The 18752-nt window shown below is 44.1% G+C and overlaps 1 protein-coding gene across 1 annotated transcript in view; it reads right to left on the bottom strand.

Moving 5' to 3' along the window:
- Window positions 1-18752, bottom strand: part of VPS41 (VPS41 subunit of HOPS complex) — a 193512-nt gene that overhangs the window by 43741 nt on the left and 131019 nt on the right. The window contains exons 11-15 of the mRNA XM_056113358.1: window positions 14709-14806; window positions 10911-11040; window positions 7102-7217; window positions 5635-5691; window positions 755-816 (exon numbers count right to left, since the gene is read on the bottom strand). Of these exons, the coding sequence (XP_055969333.1) occupies window positions 755-816; window positions 5635-5691; window positions 7102-7217; window positions 10911-11040; window positions 14709-14806 (463 nt within the window). The remainder of the gene's footprint in view (window positions 1-754; window positions 817-5634; window positions 5692-7101; window positions 7218-10910; window positions 11041-14708; window positions 14807-18752) is intronic.

Below are 18752 nucleotides of genomic sequence, written 5' to 3'. Positions count from 1 at the left end.
GGTTGAGTTTCCTTCCCCGTCCTGAGCAGAGCCCTGGCAGTCGAAGACCTCCAGAACCAGCCACAACCATGCTGAGAACACTCTCCACACGCATGAAGGTACCGGCAGAGGAAAAAAGGCATGTCGGTCCCGGGGCTGAGATCTCCAACCCTGCTCTGATCGGGGCTGAGCATCCTCCACCCAGATCCTCCATCTTCCAGTAGGCGGGTCACACCCACCAACTGCTCCCCGGCGCCGTGTAATCCCATCAATGGCCAAGACCCAGAGACTATAAAACCCAGCTCCCGGAAGAGAACAGCACAGAGTCTCCTGCCCCCGCGCCTGGCTGTCCTCGCCGGAGCCCCTTGGAGGGGGGTGGGTTGAGTTTCCCTCCCCATGCCAAGCAGAGCCCTGGCAGCCAAAGACCTCCAGAACCAACCATCTTATTATCTCATTCTTAGTTTGGACAACGTGGCAGGCTACCGAATGTAACCTGCCCACACGGCAGAGTCTGGCAAACTCCCTGTGGTGTACCCAATATGCCAAAGACCAGTAACAATGATGGGTCTCATTCTCCTAAACCTGAAAGAGCCTTGAATATGGCACTTTTTAAAATCTCAGGGCTAGGGCAAAGGAGACATTACTGGTGCCTGCTTGAGGCAATCCACAAACAACAGGATGATCGTGATCGTGATCGAAGAAGGATCTACAGAAGTCAACTGCAGAGCACGACTTTTCTCAACACTTTTACTCTAGCGGGAAAGGGCTTTCTTACCGTGCTGCAATGTCATACTCTCCTTTCTCCAGCAAGTGGGTTATATACTCCAAGCCAATGTCCTAGGGAAAAAATCCAAGAAGAAACAACCAAGAAGATTAGTCTGCGTCTGAGCCGACCACAACGCCAACATATTCTCACACCTGCCTGACACCTGGTATACATCTTAGTTTGCCGAACATAACCAGGTTTATTTCTTCCTTAGGACAGTTCTATAATTATGTACATTATGGAGCACACCCAGAAGTGCTCAGAAGCGACTCCTAACTCTGTGCTCAGGAATGAGTTCTGGGTGCCTGGGGAATTCCAGTCAGTGTCAGCGGATGCCAGGACAGTGCCCGAATCCCTGTCCTGTCTTTACCCAGTTCCATCTCCTTAAGCATAGTAAACTGCACTTATATTTGTACTTCCACAAATTTTAAAAGCAATGAAAAAATTAATACTGTTGCTATTTTAGAGGCTCTTAACTTGCCCTTTCTAAGAGATTTTCTACAAAAGATATCTGATAGGGTTTTGCAGGTGGCTGGCCTAGGTCTGCTCCCTGTGCAGGGGAAGCCCAGGGCACAACCAGGTGGGGTACAAACTGAAACCCAAGCACAAAAAATTTGTAAATCTACAACTGTATCTCATGGTGTTTCACTAATAAAAATCAAATTAAAAAAAAACAGAAAGGGTCTTGATTAGAACCTTGATACGAGTATGGCTCTGGCCGTGAGGTGCAGGTTTATCTCCTCCACTCAAGCTTGTGCCCTCTTTCCTCTCCTCTCCACGCTGAGGAAATATCCTCAGAAGAATGAGATAAAAGACCATTACATTACAAAGGAAAGATGAACTTAAAATAATCAAGTAGAAAGCTCTGAAAACAAGCATTCCAAACAGAAGAGGGCAGGGGGGAGGCCTTAAGACTCTGAAATGGCGGCCTCAGGAGATTTAAACTCATCCTTATTCCAACCCAGGTCTGAAAGGATTTGGATGGCCAGAGTCTGCACCCAGACTTAACTTTGTGGAATCAAACTGGCGCACAGGAGTCAGAAATTATTTTCCTAATACTACTGAAGCTCTAAATAACACCCTTATTAAAAAAAATGTTACCTCTTCATTTAATTTGCATTCTTCTATGAAAAATGTTATCTCTTAGTTTGCATTTCTTCCACCTAGATGTCTCCTGTGCAGCAATTTGATTGGTGCCACTTCATGTAAATATATACATTTTTTTCTGGCTAACCCAGGATATTGGGCATCCCTATATGTCTGAGAAAAGACAAAGGCTTGGTCTTCTAATGACTACCACGATGTAAATATTTCCTCTGCTGAGAATGACCTTGAGGCACACAGGCAGACCGGGAAGGGTCCTCATGGCAACAGAATTCCTGGGAAGTATTACAATCAATAGTCCTCAGGCCTTTAGGAACTGCCCTGCGGACACAGGAACTAAGGCCTGATAAACCTTTTACCTGACACCAGCACAGATCCAGAAAAGGCTGGACCCCCTCTGAAAGACGGTCTACCAGGAACAAAGACCAGGAAAGGAATTTCAAAGAAGACCATCAACTCTCCCAACTTGACCCCTTGGCAACCATCCTAGCAACAGATGCTTACCTAGGTAGGACGCCCCACCAAGGACAGCTTAGGAGAAACCTTATAAAAGTCAATTTGAACAAAGGAAATATGCGCTCTGCTGCCCATGAGTCCATGTGTCGTGAGTCCATGTGTCACCTGCATCTCCCCGAGATGTGGATTCCGTATCTAATGCTGGGGTGTGGGCTGGGGCTCGCTCCACCACTGGATAAGTCTGTTCTCTCTTGAGTGCATTCCTCTCCTACTCTTCCCCCTTTCCTTAAAAACCCTCCAAATAAAATCAGTTTTTACTCCACTGCTTGTCTCCTCCTGAAATTCTTTTCTGAGATACAGGTGAAAGACCCAAAAAGCCTGGGTAAGGTTCAGGACTGACTTTTCTTTCCTGCAAAGAGCACATGTCTTGCTCCAGCCCAGGTCCTGTGGGGCTTGAGGTCTGCCCAGGCAGTGGCACATCACAGGCTTTATCAACCAGTTCCGGGGTGGCAGAGGCAGACAGGGAGAAAGTGGCCATTTCTCTCCTCTCTGCCTCACCTAAATCATCCCTGGTGGGGTTGGGATTAACCTGACTTAATCTAGCCTAGACTCTGGAGTGGGCAGCTCGCAGGGCTAGGGAGAGGAGCTGAGCAGAGTTCTGTTAGCGTCTTCTGGCTGGCAGCCCTGGACTTATAGCCTAGAAAAACTAAATTACCTTTAACTTAGTGGTGATTTTTATTTTAGTCAACAATACTATTGTTTCTTGGGCCACACCTGGCATTGCTCAGGCATTTGGCTCTGCACTCAGGAACTATTCCTGAGGCTCGGGGACCATATGGGATGCTGGGGATTGAACCCGGACTGACCGTGTGCGAGGCAAACGTCCTATCTGCTGTGTACTGCTGCTTGGGCCCCAACAACTTCTATTTTATACATAAAATAGTTTTAGTGCAGAAACTTTTCTTTCTCTGCCTACCTGATAGGAAATGACACTACGCTCAGAGAAAATGTTGAAGCATAATTACTATCCAGGGCATGACTACTTCAAAAATCTAAGAAACACCCAGAGTTTTCACTTATTACATTTTAAAAATATTGTTTTGTGACAGTTTTGGTATCACCGTTACAATAGTTCCAACATTTACAGTGCTGATGCATAGTTACTTGCAGGCTGATTATGTATGAAATCATATTCCAAATAATCAGAAACCAGAGGATAAAGAAGCTGCTGCACGTCCTAGATCCTTTGATCTGTTTTGTTTAGGGGCCAGACCTGGTGAAGCTCAGGAGTTACTCCTGCTTGGCACTCAAGAACTCCCCCGGCGGTGCTCGGGGGACCATATGGAATGTGGGGGATGAAGCTGGGGTCAGCTTGATGGAGGCAGGTGCCCCCTGATGTGCTATGGCTCCACCCCATACTCTGGTTGTCCTCTCTGTTCAGGGCCAGAGATGATAAAGCCCCTACTGCAGAGTAACTTTCTCCAGACTTTCTCTTCATGTCCATGGTTCCCCTTATGCTGCAACTCAGAGACTCTTTCTCTATACTCCTGTAACTCAACCCAATCTTCTTTCAACCCTTAGCAGAATAAGCCAAATGTCTCCCTTAGACAAAACCTGCCACCAAATAACTTCCTGGACGCCGTGTCCCAGACCTCAGTGTTTCCCATGAGCCAACCCAACCCCCTAGTATTCTTTTCCCTTTTCACTCTATATAGCATGTGACAAGAAACGGCATGCATATAAAAAAAAATTCACTTGCCACCTTTATATTAATTGGCCCAAGGTGCACCTGATTAGGTGAGCTGTTCTGTTTTGACCCACTTTCCTCCACTACTTAAGACATAGCTCCCCTACCGGAAATGTTCTCTCTCAGCTCCCATGACACAATCCCTGCTGGAAGCATCACTGTTTGTTTCAATGTCAATGGTCCCAACGGGCTAGACATCTGCCTTGTGTGAACTGGCTCATATCCGCATTTTTTATCGACTCTCCTGAATGTATTTCTGAGGCCAGATCTCTTTCCTGTGTGCCATGAGGATGTCCTACTTGTACCCCAAACTAGGTGGGTTGAACCCCTCAATCTCTCCTCCCCCACCCAATCCTGCTCCTTTCAGCCTTTCTCTTCCTGGGTGAGTGACAACACTGTCCACCTGGGCTAGCAGAGCTTGGGAGCTGGCCTAAGTTTCTCACTTACTCCTGCTCATACAGAATCAGTCATCACACGGGTACCAGTGAACTAGATTCTAGCTTTCATATATTTTTACTTCTCCGTCACTAGTAACTCTGGGGACAACCCTTTGCACCTTAAAACCAAGAAGCTTCCTGACCCCCTCCTGACACAGGAGTATCCTTCTATCCAGACACTTTGCTGCAGGCACAGAAAGCTTAAGTTGTTTTCTAAAGGTTCCAAGATAAAGCTGAGCTCCTAACCAACTTCGTGCTCTGCTTCTGGCTCTTGCTACCAATATCTTACACTCTTCAAATCTCCCACTTAGCAAGTAGGTTTCATGATTTCTGCACTGTCCCTCCATTCTTCTGCCAGAGGGCCTTACATTCCCTTTTAGATAATCCTCCAGTTATTCGCCACACTTTTGACTGGGAGGAAATATCTAGTTGTCTTACCTTATTTATAGTTCCTGAATCATTTTGCGTGTGAACCCTTCGGGTTAGGATTTCAGTGAGGATTCTTATAGAGAAGTTTAAATGGATTAAGAGCAGGCTGAAGAAATTTGTGTGGAACCCAAGTAGCCACAGAAGACAAAGTTTTTCGCTTTTACCAAGAAGCAAGGCTACAGGGCCAGTCTCTGAGGGCTCTTCGTGAAATCTCTTTGCTGCCATCTACTTGCACATTTGCTGCCACAGTTAGTAAAGAAAAGGCCTTTCAGTCACACTGTTTTTTTTTCTAGAACCCAAACATAATAAAAATGTATTTGATGTCCTAGATTAGTCTCTGTAACAAAATCAATTGAGCCTGCTATCATGGAGAAACCAAAGCAATCCAGTTGTATGAAAGTACTCTTTGGATAAATTTTGTGATAAAGCTATTTTGCCTGTTATTTGGAGAAACCTCTGCACCCCTAACTGGAAAGCTTTAAATTTAAAGTCTATTTCACAAACAGAGTTTCCAAATTACCTCTTACTAGGGGTTCAGTCTCGTGTTTACAAGCAAAAACTAATTTAATAATAAAATGAAATATTTTGAGCTCACAGGTTAGAGAGTTTGTTTGAAACAAATTCTCAAAACCACTGGAAAAAGATGCTCAAGTACTTTTGATCTCACTGGAACTTACTGAGAGGTAAGTTTCAGATGATGAAATTTCCACACTTACCAGAATCTTGTGTCTTTTAATGTTCTTTTGGCTAATTTCAGCTGCCATCAATGCTTCCTGTATTTATATAAGCAAGATAAAAACAGCAGAAAAGGAGTGAGGGGAAAAGCAGAAAAGGAAGGAGGAAACGGGGAGATGGTGGGGGGAAAAAAATCAAGGTTATAAACACTGTACTGATTATGTTTCCCAGTTCTGTACAGTCTAATCACATAAACAGAGCCCTATTTTTCCATGGCTTTTGCTTTAAAACACTGGAATTTCTAATGTTATGGTTGAATGAACTCCGAACTCAAATAAAAGCAGTAAACCTAAATGAAGACTTCTCTAATTTCCATTTGAATTCATTTTCACATTAGGACATTGGAATCACATTTCAGACCATATCAAAACTCTCCAAGGCGCATATAAATAGACAAATATCATCTGCCATCACAAATCTCTTTGACATACATTGCCAAAGGGGCAAATAAATATAAAAATCAAGCTCTATGTGTACATTAAGGTAAAACTACAACAAAGACTGTAAAAACTCTGGATTTTACTCTTGTTTGGGAAAGTATAGAATAATTACTTGACTGAATCTAAACCCAAATGCCAGTAGTTGGGAATAAACTTGGACTCAAGGTACAGAGATTTAATAGAGGGGTTAAGGCACTTGCCTCGCTATGGTCAGCCCCAAGTGATCCCTGAGCACAGAAAGTCCTGAGCACCACTGGGTATAGCCCCCAAATATAAATAGATACTTCAATAATTGACATCAATAGCTGAACTTATATTTTAAAAAATTGATATTTAAAATATTTTCCCCCTAAAATACTTTCAGATACTTATAAACTTAAAGTTGAAAATAAGTAGATTAATTTTTGTATGTTTTTAGCTGATTAATATATTATTAACCAGTAACCTCCTAAGCCCACCCACTGAATTTCTCTAACTAAACCTATATAATAATGCTTTTACAGCTATTCAGGTTTTAAAAAGTTTTGAAAAGAAAGTCATGATGATATATAAGCTATTCAGTTAAATTGAATCAAGTCTCCTTAAAGCAAACATTATTCACTCTGAATGGTCAGTTCAAACCACCCTAAGATTGAATTTGATAAATTCCATTTTCTATTACAAAATATGGACAAAACAAATGATTTCACCAAAATATCCAAAGAGATGACCCTGAAATTCTGGCTCTATTTCATTTTCCCTGAAACCCCACGAACAAACATGTCAACAATTAGGATCTAACACCTGCGTCCCCTCCAGCCACTAACTTATCATCCTCAGAACAGTGAAGTCTTACAAGCTCACCCCCACCCCACGCCCTGATTTCCAAGGAGCCCTGGAAAGTGATTACCCTCTGCAGGGTTTCAGCTTGGAACATTGTGACTGACCAACAGGAAAGACCTACTACAAAACCTGCATGCTGCCTGTTACACAAATGCCAATCATTCAAGAAAGTAAACCCCAAGATACTTCATATTTCTTCTTTTCAAGCAGCCAGTCAATGTGATCATCTTGGTCTCGTTCTTTGGCGACTACGACATCTCTTGGACTCACGATGTAGAAGAGAGATTCTCCTTCAGAGTACTCTAGAGAGGAAAGAAGAGAGGCTTAGGATGCATCAACAGCAGAAACTTCACAATGGTTTTGGGAGCTGTGTTCAGGCTACCCAAGTCCACAGTGAACAAACATGACTCTCCTTTGCAGCATGTGTGTTTGGTTCCACTTAATAGTAGTGACTGATATAACAGTGGAGAATGACAGAATGTACTTCAGTGCTTTCAAAAACATACATGCAAAAAGTTATTTGCAGGAAAAGAGGACAGAAAAAAGGGACGTAAGAAATACCAAATCAAAAAACCAAAAGAAAACAAAAATCACCTTTACAAAACCCAAGGTGGGTTTCAAAGTCTGTATTTAATACATTATTAACATTCTGACCCTAGTTGGAAACTGTCGAAAATTCTCCATGCCCACTGCATGTCAGAATGCCTCTACTGTAAACAAACTTCCCTTGTACAGCCTGTTCTATTTTTATAGAACAATTATACCCCACAGTTGCCGACAAATGTTTCTTGCTCATCAAGGTCAATGCCATGTAAGGCATGAATGACAGATGCCCCAAGCCCTGGGGACATAATCTATCATTTCACCACGCTGGTCCACAGTGCTGGCTGTGAGGACTTCCTGCAGAATTCAATTACAGGAGCTGTTCTGAGGGCTTCCAAGTGTGGTGCAGAGTTTGCTCTGAGCAAAAACCAAGATTGGATGCCTTCAGCTGTGAATCACATTTGCTTCTTTTGCCCAGACCAGAATCTACTCTTATTTTTTCAACTGATTAAGAGGCTTCATACAAGAAAGCAAAAACATGTATAAAACATTTCCTCATTTCCACTGACCAAAATGAGAACTAAAGACATTGTCTTTAAAAAAAAAAAGCCAACAGGGCTGGAGAGATAGCACAGCGGGTAGGGCGTTTGCCTTGTACGCGGCTGACCCAGTTTCGATTCCCAGCATCCCATATGGTCCCCTGAGCACTGCCAGGAGTAACTTCTGAGTACAGAGCCAGGAGTGACCCCTGTGCATCGCCAGGTGTAATCCAAAAAGGAAAAAAAAAAGCCAACAGTTTGTATTTAATAAAAAAGAATTGCTAAAAAGTTCAAGCTGTTTTATTTTAATTAGTGCATTTTCCACAGATTTGAGGACTCCTCGTCAATGTTGTCAACAATGGCATCTTCTCATGTTGCCGCAACTGGGAACTCTTTGGCACTATTGCGGCAACATGGGAAGATGCCACTGTTGACAACATTGACGAGGAATTCGATCGACTGGTTCAGCACCTCCATGATTGTGCGAGGAACGCCAAGAGAGAGATAGCCACAAAAAAACGCCTGTCTTCAAAAACTCTTGAGCTAATTCGCCAGCGTGGTTTGGCGCATGCCTCAGGCAACCGCAAGCTAAGGTCCGAGCTCGCAAAGCAGTGCAGAGATGTGATCAAGGAAGACCTCAAAGAGAGAAGAGCAGAAGTACTGGTAGATGCGGCAGAAGCTGGGAAAAGTATTCGTTACGACCGCCTGTCCTTCGCCAACTACAAGACCAAGATGACTGCCCTCCGACGTCCTGATGGATCTATCACATATTCCAGAAGGGCAATGGAGAAGATTATCCATGACTTCTACTCAAATCTCTTCGATAGCCATGTCCACTTGCCGACATACCAAATTCCACAGGATGGATATGTCGTTCCCAACATTCTCCCTTCCGAAATCCGACACGCCATTTCGTCGGTAAAGAAACAAACAGCACCCAGACCAGACAAGGTCAGACCTGAACACCTGAAGAACCTGCCGTCAGTACTCATCAATACACTGGCTCGGCTCTTCACTCGCTACCTGTCTGAATGCAAGGTTCCGTCCCAATGGAAAACCAGCAGGACCGTACTACTCTTCAAGAAGGGAGACATCCATGACATTGGCAACTATCGCCCGATCTGCCTATTGTCTGTCATCTACAAGTTGTTCACTCAAGTCATCCTAAATAGGATTGGCAGAACACTAGATGAAGGACAACCATGTGAGCAAGCCGGGTTCCGCAAAGGATTCAGCACCATCGACCATATCCACACGATAACCAAGCTCATTGAGGTTTCTCGGGAGTTCAAGATGCCGCTCTGTTTAACGTTCATTGATTTAAAGAAGGCCTTTGATTCTGTTGAGACGGAAGCGGTCATTGAAGCCCTAGCCAACCAGGGTATTCAAGCTCAATACATCAAGATCCTCCGTAAGCTGTATTGCGGATTCACTACCAGGATCTCACCATTCTACAAAGAAGTGATCGTTGATGTCAGGAGAGGGGTTCGGCAGGGTGATACCATTTCACCGAAACTCTTCAGTGCCACCCTCGAGAACATCATGCGACGACTGGAACGGGAAGGAATGGGAGTGAAGATAGATGGTCGGCACCTACACCACCTCCGCTTTGCTGATGACATTGTTTTAATAATACCAAACATCAGCCAAGTGGCACAAATGCTGGCCGACTTTGACCGTGAGTGTGGAACGGTAGGACTACAGCTGAATCTTACGAAGACAATGTTTATGAGAAACAGCCTCATTCCTGATGCCCCATTCACTCTCAACAGAATGACCATCTCCAAATGCAACAGCTATGTGTACCTAGGTCGAGAAGTCAACATGACAAATGACCTGGCACCCGAGCTGCGCAGGAGGAAGAGAGCGGCTTGGAACGCCTTCAAGAACGTCGAAGAAATAGCTAAGAGGACGAAAAACCTCCGGCTCTGGGCACATCTCTTTGATTCCACTGTTCTTCCTGCATTAACATATGCCTCAGAGACCTGGGCCCTACGCAAACAAGATGAGAACGCTATTCAGGTCTCCCAAAGAAGAATAGAAAGAGCTATGCTTGGAATATCACGTTTCACTCAAATGAGAGAAAAAATCCGGAGTTCCGACATCCGTCGACGATCAAGAATCAGGGACGCTGTCTCATTTGCCAAGGTGTCAAAAATCAGATGGGCTGGTCACGCAATGAGATTTAAAGACGACCGCTGAACTAGAGCTGTTACTGACTGGATTCCACGGGATGTCAAAAGACCCCGTGGCCGCCCACCTACCAGATGGTCAGACTTCTTTGTGAAGATCACGAACGATCGGTTTGAGGCTCTTCATGATCCCAGAGCGAACAGATGCCATTGGGTTACACTAGCACACGACAGGGACAAATGGAGACGTTACTGGCGCCCGCTTGAGCAAATCAACTACTAACGGGAAGTTAAGTGATTAAGTGATTAAGTGATTGAGGACTCCTACACAGAGGCGCCCCTGGTATGACCAATAACAGTTCTCTTTTCTTTTCTGGGCAGCGCCTGAGCATTTCATTCGTTTCTGCACTCAATAGGCAGTCACTCAGCATTTGGCATGGTCTGGGCACTCTGCCATTCAAGAGCTTCCATCTTCCAGGGACAGAAAGCTGAATATGACATGGCAATCACAGGACCTCAATGTATGATGCTGACAGAAACCCAATGCATCTTGAATAGTTGGGACTACAGAGAAAATACAGCAGCACAGAAAGTGGGCTGCTCACTTTGGCCGCCCCACCGGTCCCTCCCTTCACAGACTCCTCTGAGATCTTGAGACACTGGGTTGGGGGCCTGACCCCCAAGAGCAGGTCTCACGCCCTTTCTGCATGCCAATGGCATCACCCAGCTGTAAGAACTAGGGAAGGAAGGACATCTGGATGGGAATGACATTCCTTCTCACCTAGGTGATAATCTCTGCACTCATTTTCCTGGAAGCCTCTGACGGTCAGAGCGTCTGAAGAGATGTCCTCACAAGTCTCAGAGAGGGGCTGGATGATGTCCAAGCGAGGCCTGGCACAGTACTCTCTCTTCTAGTGGGAAAGGAAAGGAACAGCGTACATTTAGTGACAGTTCTAGAAGTTACGCAAATGATTCCTTCTCGGCCACAGTGAACTGCCCTGGTCTTCTCTGTCTGGCAGATGTGTGCCTTCTGACCATCCGCAGGACTGCCCCAGGGCACTGCACTCCTTTCTGACAACCTGACCTCCCATGTGACAGGTAAGAAGTATCATTTCAGTACCCATGATGGCATATCTCACTTACTCAGACAACTCTGTCTCTCTTCCTCCTAAGCCAAGAGGAAGAGGAAACTACCAGCCAACATTGGTCATGCTGAAGTGCAAAACAATGAGTCTGCCTAAAGCATGATTTGCCTAGATGATGAACAGGTCCCAAAGAACTTTGGCACAGTGTGACAGATATGAATTGCAGGCAACTCCTGACTTGGGACTTGTGTGACTGAAGCATTATTTTTATTTAAATAAACACATACAATAACTAAGGGCTATTGTTCTTGAAAGTGGAGCTCTAGATCGAGAGACATGATCTACTGAGGTCCTATGCCAGTGCTACAGACTGATCTTACTGAGTTCATACTTATTTTTTAAAAAATCATTATTGTCCACTCACAAATAAAAGAACTGAGCACAAAAAAGTGGAGGGGGTGGGAGGGAGAGAGGGGTGCCTGCCACAGAGGTAAGTGGGGTGAGGGGCAGAGTGGAAAGGACACTTGAGACATTGGTGGTGGAAAATGTACACTGGTGAAGGGTGAAGGGATGGGTGTTGTCATAATATATAACAGAAACCCAATTATGTAACTATCTCACTGTGATTCAATAAAATAAAATTTTAAAAATGTGACATTAAGGACAAAGCTACTTCAGTGAATGAAGAGGCTGAACTGTAGAAAGGTGGGGCTTAATTTAGAATCTCGGCTTTGAAATCAAGTTTATTTATTTCATGCTTTTTGAGGACTCAGCATCCAGCAGAAAACAGACATCTGAGTATTTTCCAAAGCAACAAGACCTGAAACAGTACGGTGAAGCAGCAGGGAACAAAAATGCAAAGAGCACGATGGAAAAATCCAGAGTTATGCTCAGTTCAACAGATTTCTGGAGGCAGCTTTCCAGAGTTCTTCAATAGACTTTGGTAGATTAACTGAGAAAGAATGCACTAGCTTTGCACCTCATATATTTAAAACAGTTCCAAAATTAAACGGCAACCATAAAAGATTAATTTGTGGAAGAAAAAAGAAACCCAGACTCTATAGTATAGTTTATCAGTTAGCTAAAGAAATGAGAAATCTCAATTTTGAAATAACAGGAAAACATGGAGATTTTGACACTGAAAATTTAAACTGAGAGAGAGAGAGAGAGAGAGAGAGAGAGAGAGAGAGAGAGAGGGAGGGAGGGAGGGAGGGAGGGAGGGAGGGAGGGACTGGAAGAGGCCACAGAGAGAGGGGCTGGAAGGAGCTCTTTATCTCCAGGGCCTTTCATGCACTGAGAAGATGTTGACAGACTCATGGTCTGGAGAACTGGGTAAAAGAAAGGAAAGAGATTGCTATGACAGTGGCATGAGAGACACATGAACGAAACCATCATGAAGCCATTGCTGACGTGGCTACTGGTCCTGCAGATGAGCTCCTTCCGGTGTCGGGAACCCAAGGAGCAGCTCATGGGTCTCTGCTACTCTACACTCTGTTCCCGGTCAGGAGTGCTGGGTGTCAGGGACATTCCGAGCAGAGGAGACTTGGTCTTGTCCATCTCTGTTCCCCAGGACTTCAGCATGAGTCTTAACACACAGGCTTCAGTAATGGATGAAAGGAAAACAGCTCAGGAGCACAGGTTCCTGAGTCAGGACAGAGCAGCCAGGGTAAAGAGGTAGAAGCACCACAAACCACAACAATGGAAGATGACACAGCCTAGGGGGGAGTAGGACTCCTGAATGAGGACAACCCAGATGAGCTGGTGACTGTGACATATGTGGAAACGTGTATGCCCAAGGCTTAACAGGAAAAATACTCGGGGAAAATATGAGAAATACTGAGAAAAATTTTTCTTCATGCCATAGCTAAACAATTTTCAGTATGGAAAAAGTGGGGGCTGGGGATGGCAGCTAGTTCCAAGTTTGCCTCTTGATTGCTTTTGTCTTGATTTTTTGAGTCCACTCAGAGTATCTGAGGTATCCCTGGCATTATATAACATGTACAGCTATAAGTACTGGAGCCCATATCTTTAACACATCTCTAAGACCCTCTCTTATTCCTCTGAAATATTCCACTTTCTAATTTATTCCATAGATGTAGCCTTCCTTAGTTGTTATCCCTTTCTAATATTCTTTTATTAACAAACGTTTCCTCTCTTCCTTCATTTTTTTCTTGGTCACTGTTTATTAGGTTTTTTTCCCGCCTTCCCATTTTACTGCTCCTTTCCGTATGTCTTTCAATCACAGTCTCAATCCTCCCCACATTTCTCATCAAAAGGCACTGTATTTACTCCCCCAGGAGCCACTGCCTTTCAAAAAAATAAAAAAATAAAAAAAATAATAATAAACTGATGTCCTGCACCAGGGCTAGAAACCAGCCCTATTGATTTTAGCAGGTCTGAGTGTTCACTTAAGTCCTCAGCATCCCATTGCCTAGCAACATGGGCGCCGGAGCTCTGGGTTACTATAGCAATGGCTTCCCAACACAAGCACTGGCTCTGCTCAGACCACCGCTGGTGAGCAGCTAGCACTTCAAAAGGGGGCTCCCAGGGTTTCTCCTCCTGGTTCTCCTTCCAGGTCATGTGAAAAGAAACAGTAAGAGGAAGGAGGATGCAGGGGAAGAGAGCCTATTACTGTAAGGGCTAGTCAATCAATTGCAATTTCTTTTATATACAGCACCCACAAGAAAATCCTTTCCAATTTGCTCTCCTAGTCGGTACCTCCCCTCCCCCACCACCACCACCCCAGCAAGGGCCTCGGGGCTGGAATCATAGAGACAAGCTGGAATGGGTTGACCTGGGCTTCAAAGGGGTAAGGAGGGCAATGCTCCTGCCATGGTCAACCTATCAGCCTTCACTCAAAATCACACACAGCTGATCTCTGAGAGTTGCCTATAACATTTGGAAAATCTTACATAGGCGATAACAAAGCTGAGGAAACGTGACTCAGATGCTGAATCCTATTAGCCCTACTGTATACCACCTTTGTACTGGTAACAGAGACTTTGCAATCATTTATTGGAAATAAACAAGCAATAATCAAGCATCCCAGAATCCCAGACCAGTGTGAAGCAAACAAATCTGTCTGTCCCACAGGAAGCAATGAACTGCCTTTTCTGTAATTCGCTCTGGCCACAGGGACCCCTGTTGCTCGCAGATCAACTCCAATGCTGTCATTGTGCTAATGCAGTGTCAGCTTAGTTCCTTCTTCTCTCAGCAAGAGGAAGTGCTCATTCCTTTCAACTAAAATACCAAGAGAAATGGATAAAAGAGGGAGGGAAAACCCCAAAACAACAAACAAAGACTCCTCCGCTTAGAGAGGGTAACAGAGGCAGGTCACGCGTGGAGGTTCTGAAAAGTCACTATTCTAATGTCCAGGGTAATCTCTGGAATGCTGTTGTCCAGGCAGGGCACTCTGCTCAGACTACCGTGTGGCTCCTTCCAGGACAACCTGGAATGGGCCTCACAGGAAATCTGCACTTCCCACGGTGAATTACCGTCTTCTCGGAAACCTCCTTCACATAGGAGAGCACAACAAGCTGATCGCAGAGAGGCGCAAGTCCGCTGATGTAGAATTCAGTTTCAAACTGAGACACTGTGAACACAAAGAACAGGAAGATTCAGCACGAGCAGGGGCAAACACAGCACTTGAGGGAAGCAGACACACAGACACGTCTGTGACTGCTGGTGAGTTCACTCTAAAGTTGGCATCCAGGGTGCATGGGAAACCTAAGTTTTGGGTGATAAACAATCCTGGAAAAGGATGCATGGGAACTTACACTGAAAAATTTCTATCATAAACAAAATGCATACCCACAGCTGCCTGAGTGGACAAAGGTGGCATGGTACCCTGCAGGTTTGAAAACGACACCACTCAATTTCCCAAAGAAACTACCCCCACCCCCCAGCTCCATATAAGTTCCTATTACTAACAGGAACAAGAATAATTCATTTTTAATTCTTGTTCAATTTGTTTTCGCAATCAGTGCATTGCATTAGTACAAAGGTTATAAGGAAGCTATTTGGACTTCTCAAACGCTATTAGCACACTCTCTCTTTTTTTTTAACATTTTATTTATTTTTATTTTTTATTAGTGAAACACCATGAGGTACAGTTATAGACTTACAAATTTTTGTGCTTGGGTTTCAGTTATACAATGATCAAGTACCCATCCCTCCACCAGCGCCCATCCTCCACCACCATGGGTCCCAGCATCCCTCCCACCCCCCCATCCCCCCATCCCACCCTGCCTCTGTGGCAGGGCATTCCCTTTTGTTCTCTCTCTCTCCTTTTGGGTCCTGTGGTTTGCAAGAGAGGCATTGAGTGGCAATCAAGTTTGGTCTAAAACACTCTTTTAAAACAGATTTATGAATACTTTGTGGACTTAAAAAAGCATATAGGGGTGAGGACATGAGGCAGGTGGGCCTTGCTGCACCTCCCAAGTGCACAGGGTGGCCTGGACACCTGTGTCACGGCATTCCTGGTGCCACAGCAAGTGAGTGCTCTCCTGCAACCCAGTTGGTGGCATGCCTGAAACTGAACCATACAACCTCCACAGCCCCCAACCCCATGTGCAATAATCAAGGCCAGGCAAGAGTGGCCCCTGACAGCCACAGAGGGAAAGGGAATCCAAAGATAAAATAGAATCCATGAAAGGTTTTTGCATAGCAAAAGCCATTAGCAGAAACAAAAAGACATCCTACTGGATAGGAGAAAACACTTGCATACGTGGGGAAAGGCTGAGGTCTGCATAGCACTCAAATCTCAGCAGCAGCAGTTCAGTGACCCTCCTCCCAAGTGAGTAGAGGGCAGGAACAGACACTGCCCCAGAGACGGGGACCCCTGTGAGCGGGGAAAGGCAGATCAGAGCAACAAGGAGATGCCAAGTCACACCAGAGAAAGAGACTGGGGCAACCAGTACTGGCGGGAATGTGATAACAGAGGAAACTTCATTAACTCTTGGGACTGTCACCTGGCTAGACCTGTATGGAAAAACAGCATGAATATTTCTCAAAAATGTAAGAAGAATAAAAGGGGTAAGAATAAAAGGGGTAAGGTGCTTGCCTGGCATGCAAGTCAACCCAGGTTAAATCCCTGGCTCCACATCTGACCCCTGAAGTTCTGCTAAGACTGATCCAGAAGTACAGAGCCCAGTAAGCCCGGAGCACTGCTGGGGGTGGAATTCCCCAAGTCCCCCTGGAGAACAAGCCTCTCCACAGGACTCAGCTTTTCTACTTCTCAGCATCTACCCTCAAAACACAAAACATTGATTCAAAAGGACACAGGCACAACCATGTTCACTGCAGCTCTTAGTCCAAACAATGAGGCTTGAAATAACCCATCCACAGATGAATAGAGTGCACACACACACACACACAACAGAATAGCATGCCTCTGTAGGAAAGCATGAAATCATGCAGCTCCCTGCACCACGGGTGGGACCAGAGGGTACTGGGTTAAGCAAAGTTATTCAGAGGCAGAACAAACGAAGGATGATCTCACTCAACTATGGAACAGTGAGCCAAAATATGAACACACACGGTACTGAATAATGGCAAAGCCTTAACTCTGGAATACAGAACCAATAACCAAGTAGGAATCAGGGAAAATCAGAGGTGGAGGGTCATGGACACTTTGGTAGTAGGGTGGGTGGTAAAATTTTATATAAATTTTACCATAAATTTACCATAAATTTTAATATCATTGAAACATCCAGAACTAATAAACTAAATTAGAATATATATTAGAAAAAAATGCAAATTGTGATAAAGCACCTGTTTTTTAAAGAGAAATAAAATTTAAAATGTCCTTTTTACAAAAATACAGTCCAAAAGTTAGAAATAATAAAACACTTAAGAAGCACATGCACTTTGGGGCTAGGGAGATAGTACACTGGCTAGGGCTAACCTTACAGTGGCTGCCTGAGTTTGACCCCTGGCACCCCAGGATCTGCTTCTTGTAAAAGAATGTGCTTGAGATGAGGGTGTCCTATTGTGGGCACCGTAAGCTTGGGGAAAGTCACCAGTGCTGGCACGTATGAGGGGAAGGTGGAGGGGAGAGGCAGAGAGGGTGGGTGAGAGCATCTGGGCACCCAAGGCATCCAGAGACCAAAGCTGCAACAACTTGGCTTTCTAGAAGACAGGTGGGTAGATTCAAAAGAGCTGTGCTTGCCACTTCCCCGGGGACTCTAAAGTGTTAGGTGAGAATGCACTTGAGTTCTAAATCACATTCCATCATGGAATTGCAAAACATACAGTTCCCAGAGCAGCAATCTGGGTAAAAACAAGGAAACAACAAGCGAGACCCCAGAGGCTGACTGATGGGGTGCAGAGAGGCCAGAGGGGCCTGCTTGCCACAGTGCCCTGGTGCAGGACCCACTCAGGAGTGGGTGAATATGGTCCTGCCTCCTTGAGGGTGCCAAATGGATAACCCAGGTGTATGAGCAAGCACCAGTGTCCCCCCTAAATTTATAAGCAGATATGCTTTAACTCCCAGTTTTTACAAATGAACTGCAATTTATAGAACAGAAAGCCTAGAAATTAGTCCTCAGTGAGTCTTTCCTGCTCCATGCCCAGATTTCCCTATTCACCCAGGGTGCTTGAAAGTCAGAACATTTTCCATTCTCTAGTTAAGAACACGACAGAAAATCTAATGTATTTCTTTTTCTTTTTTGGCTTTTTGGGTCACACCCAGCGATGCAGAGGTGTTACACCTGGCTTTGCACTCAGGAATTAGTCCTGGAGGTGCTCAAATGGGATGCTGGGAATCAAACCCGGGTCAGCCCTGCTTAATGTAAATGTCCCACTATCACTCCAGCTCCCTAATATATTTCTAAAAACAGAAAGAAAACCAATAACCCCAGATGTACAGAAGCATGTCAAATGCTTAACTTGGTAAGTACTAAATCTTATCAGACTTTACTACTTAAAAATTAGCAATAATTTCAGCAAAGATTATAAGAAGTGATGAAATTACAAACTAAAAAAATGTTAAGAATAATAAATGGTATATATAAAACACAACTGACAGATACAATTATATAAGATATCAATGTTCAGATAAAGATGAAATTAATCACCTTTCACTTTATTAATGTTAGTCTCATTAATGTTAACATATTAATATTGTGGGGAGAAAACTGCATAATTATTATCAAATCCAGCATAATTCATAGTGACACCTACAACAATAACTGTTTATTTTAATTTTAAAATTTTCCTCCTTAGTAATTTATCTCCATTAACACCCACTAATAATGATATTAGATGTAAACTCATGCTAAAACATACCCCTTTTTATGTGAGTTATTAATGTGAGTTCTTGGTTTTAGTAATGTCTATTGCCCCTCTGCATTTAGAAAAGGGCTTTCAGAATGAATAGTGATTTTCTTCTCCCTCATTACCACTGGTTAAACATGATTGCTTTTAGATTTATGATGATTCCCTTTATTCATTTTATTCAATCTAAGAAGAACTGGCTAGAGAACTGAATCAGAATAAACACGAATAAGAAAAAAAATCTTGAATGGCAATTTTTTTCT

This window comes from Sorex fumeus, unplaced genomic scaffold, assembly GCF_029834395.1.
Source record: "Sorex fumeus unplaced genomic scaffold, SorFum_2.1 ptg000020l, whole genome shotgun sequence".
Lineage (NCBI taxonomy): Eukaryota > Metazoa > Chordata > Mammalia > Eulipotyphla > Soricidae > Sorex > Sorex fumeus.
Note: the sequence above shows the minus strand (reverse complement) of the source record. Positions and strands in the feature narration are given on the sequence as shown.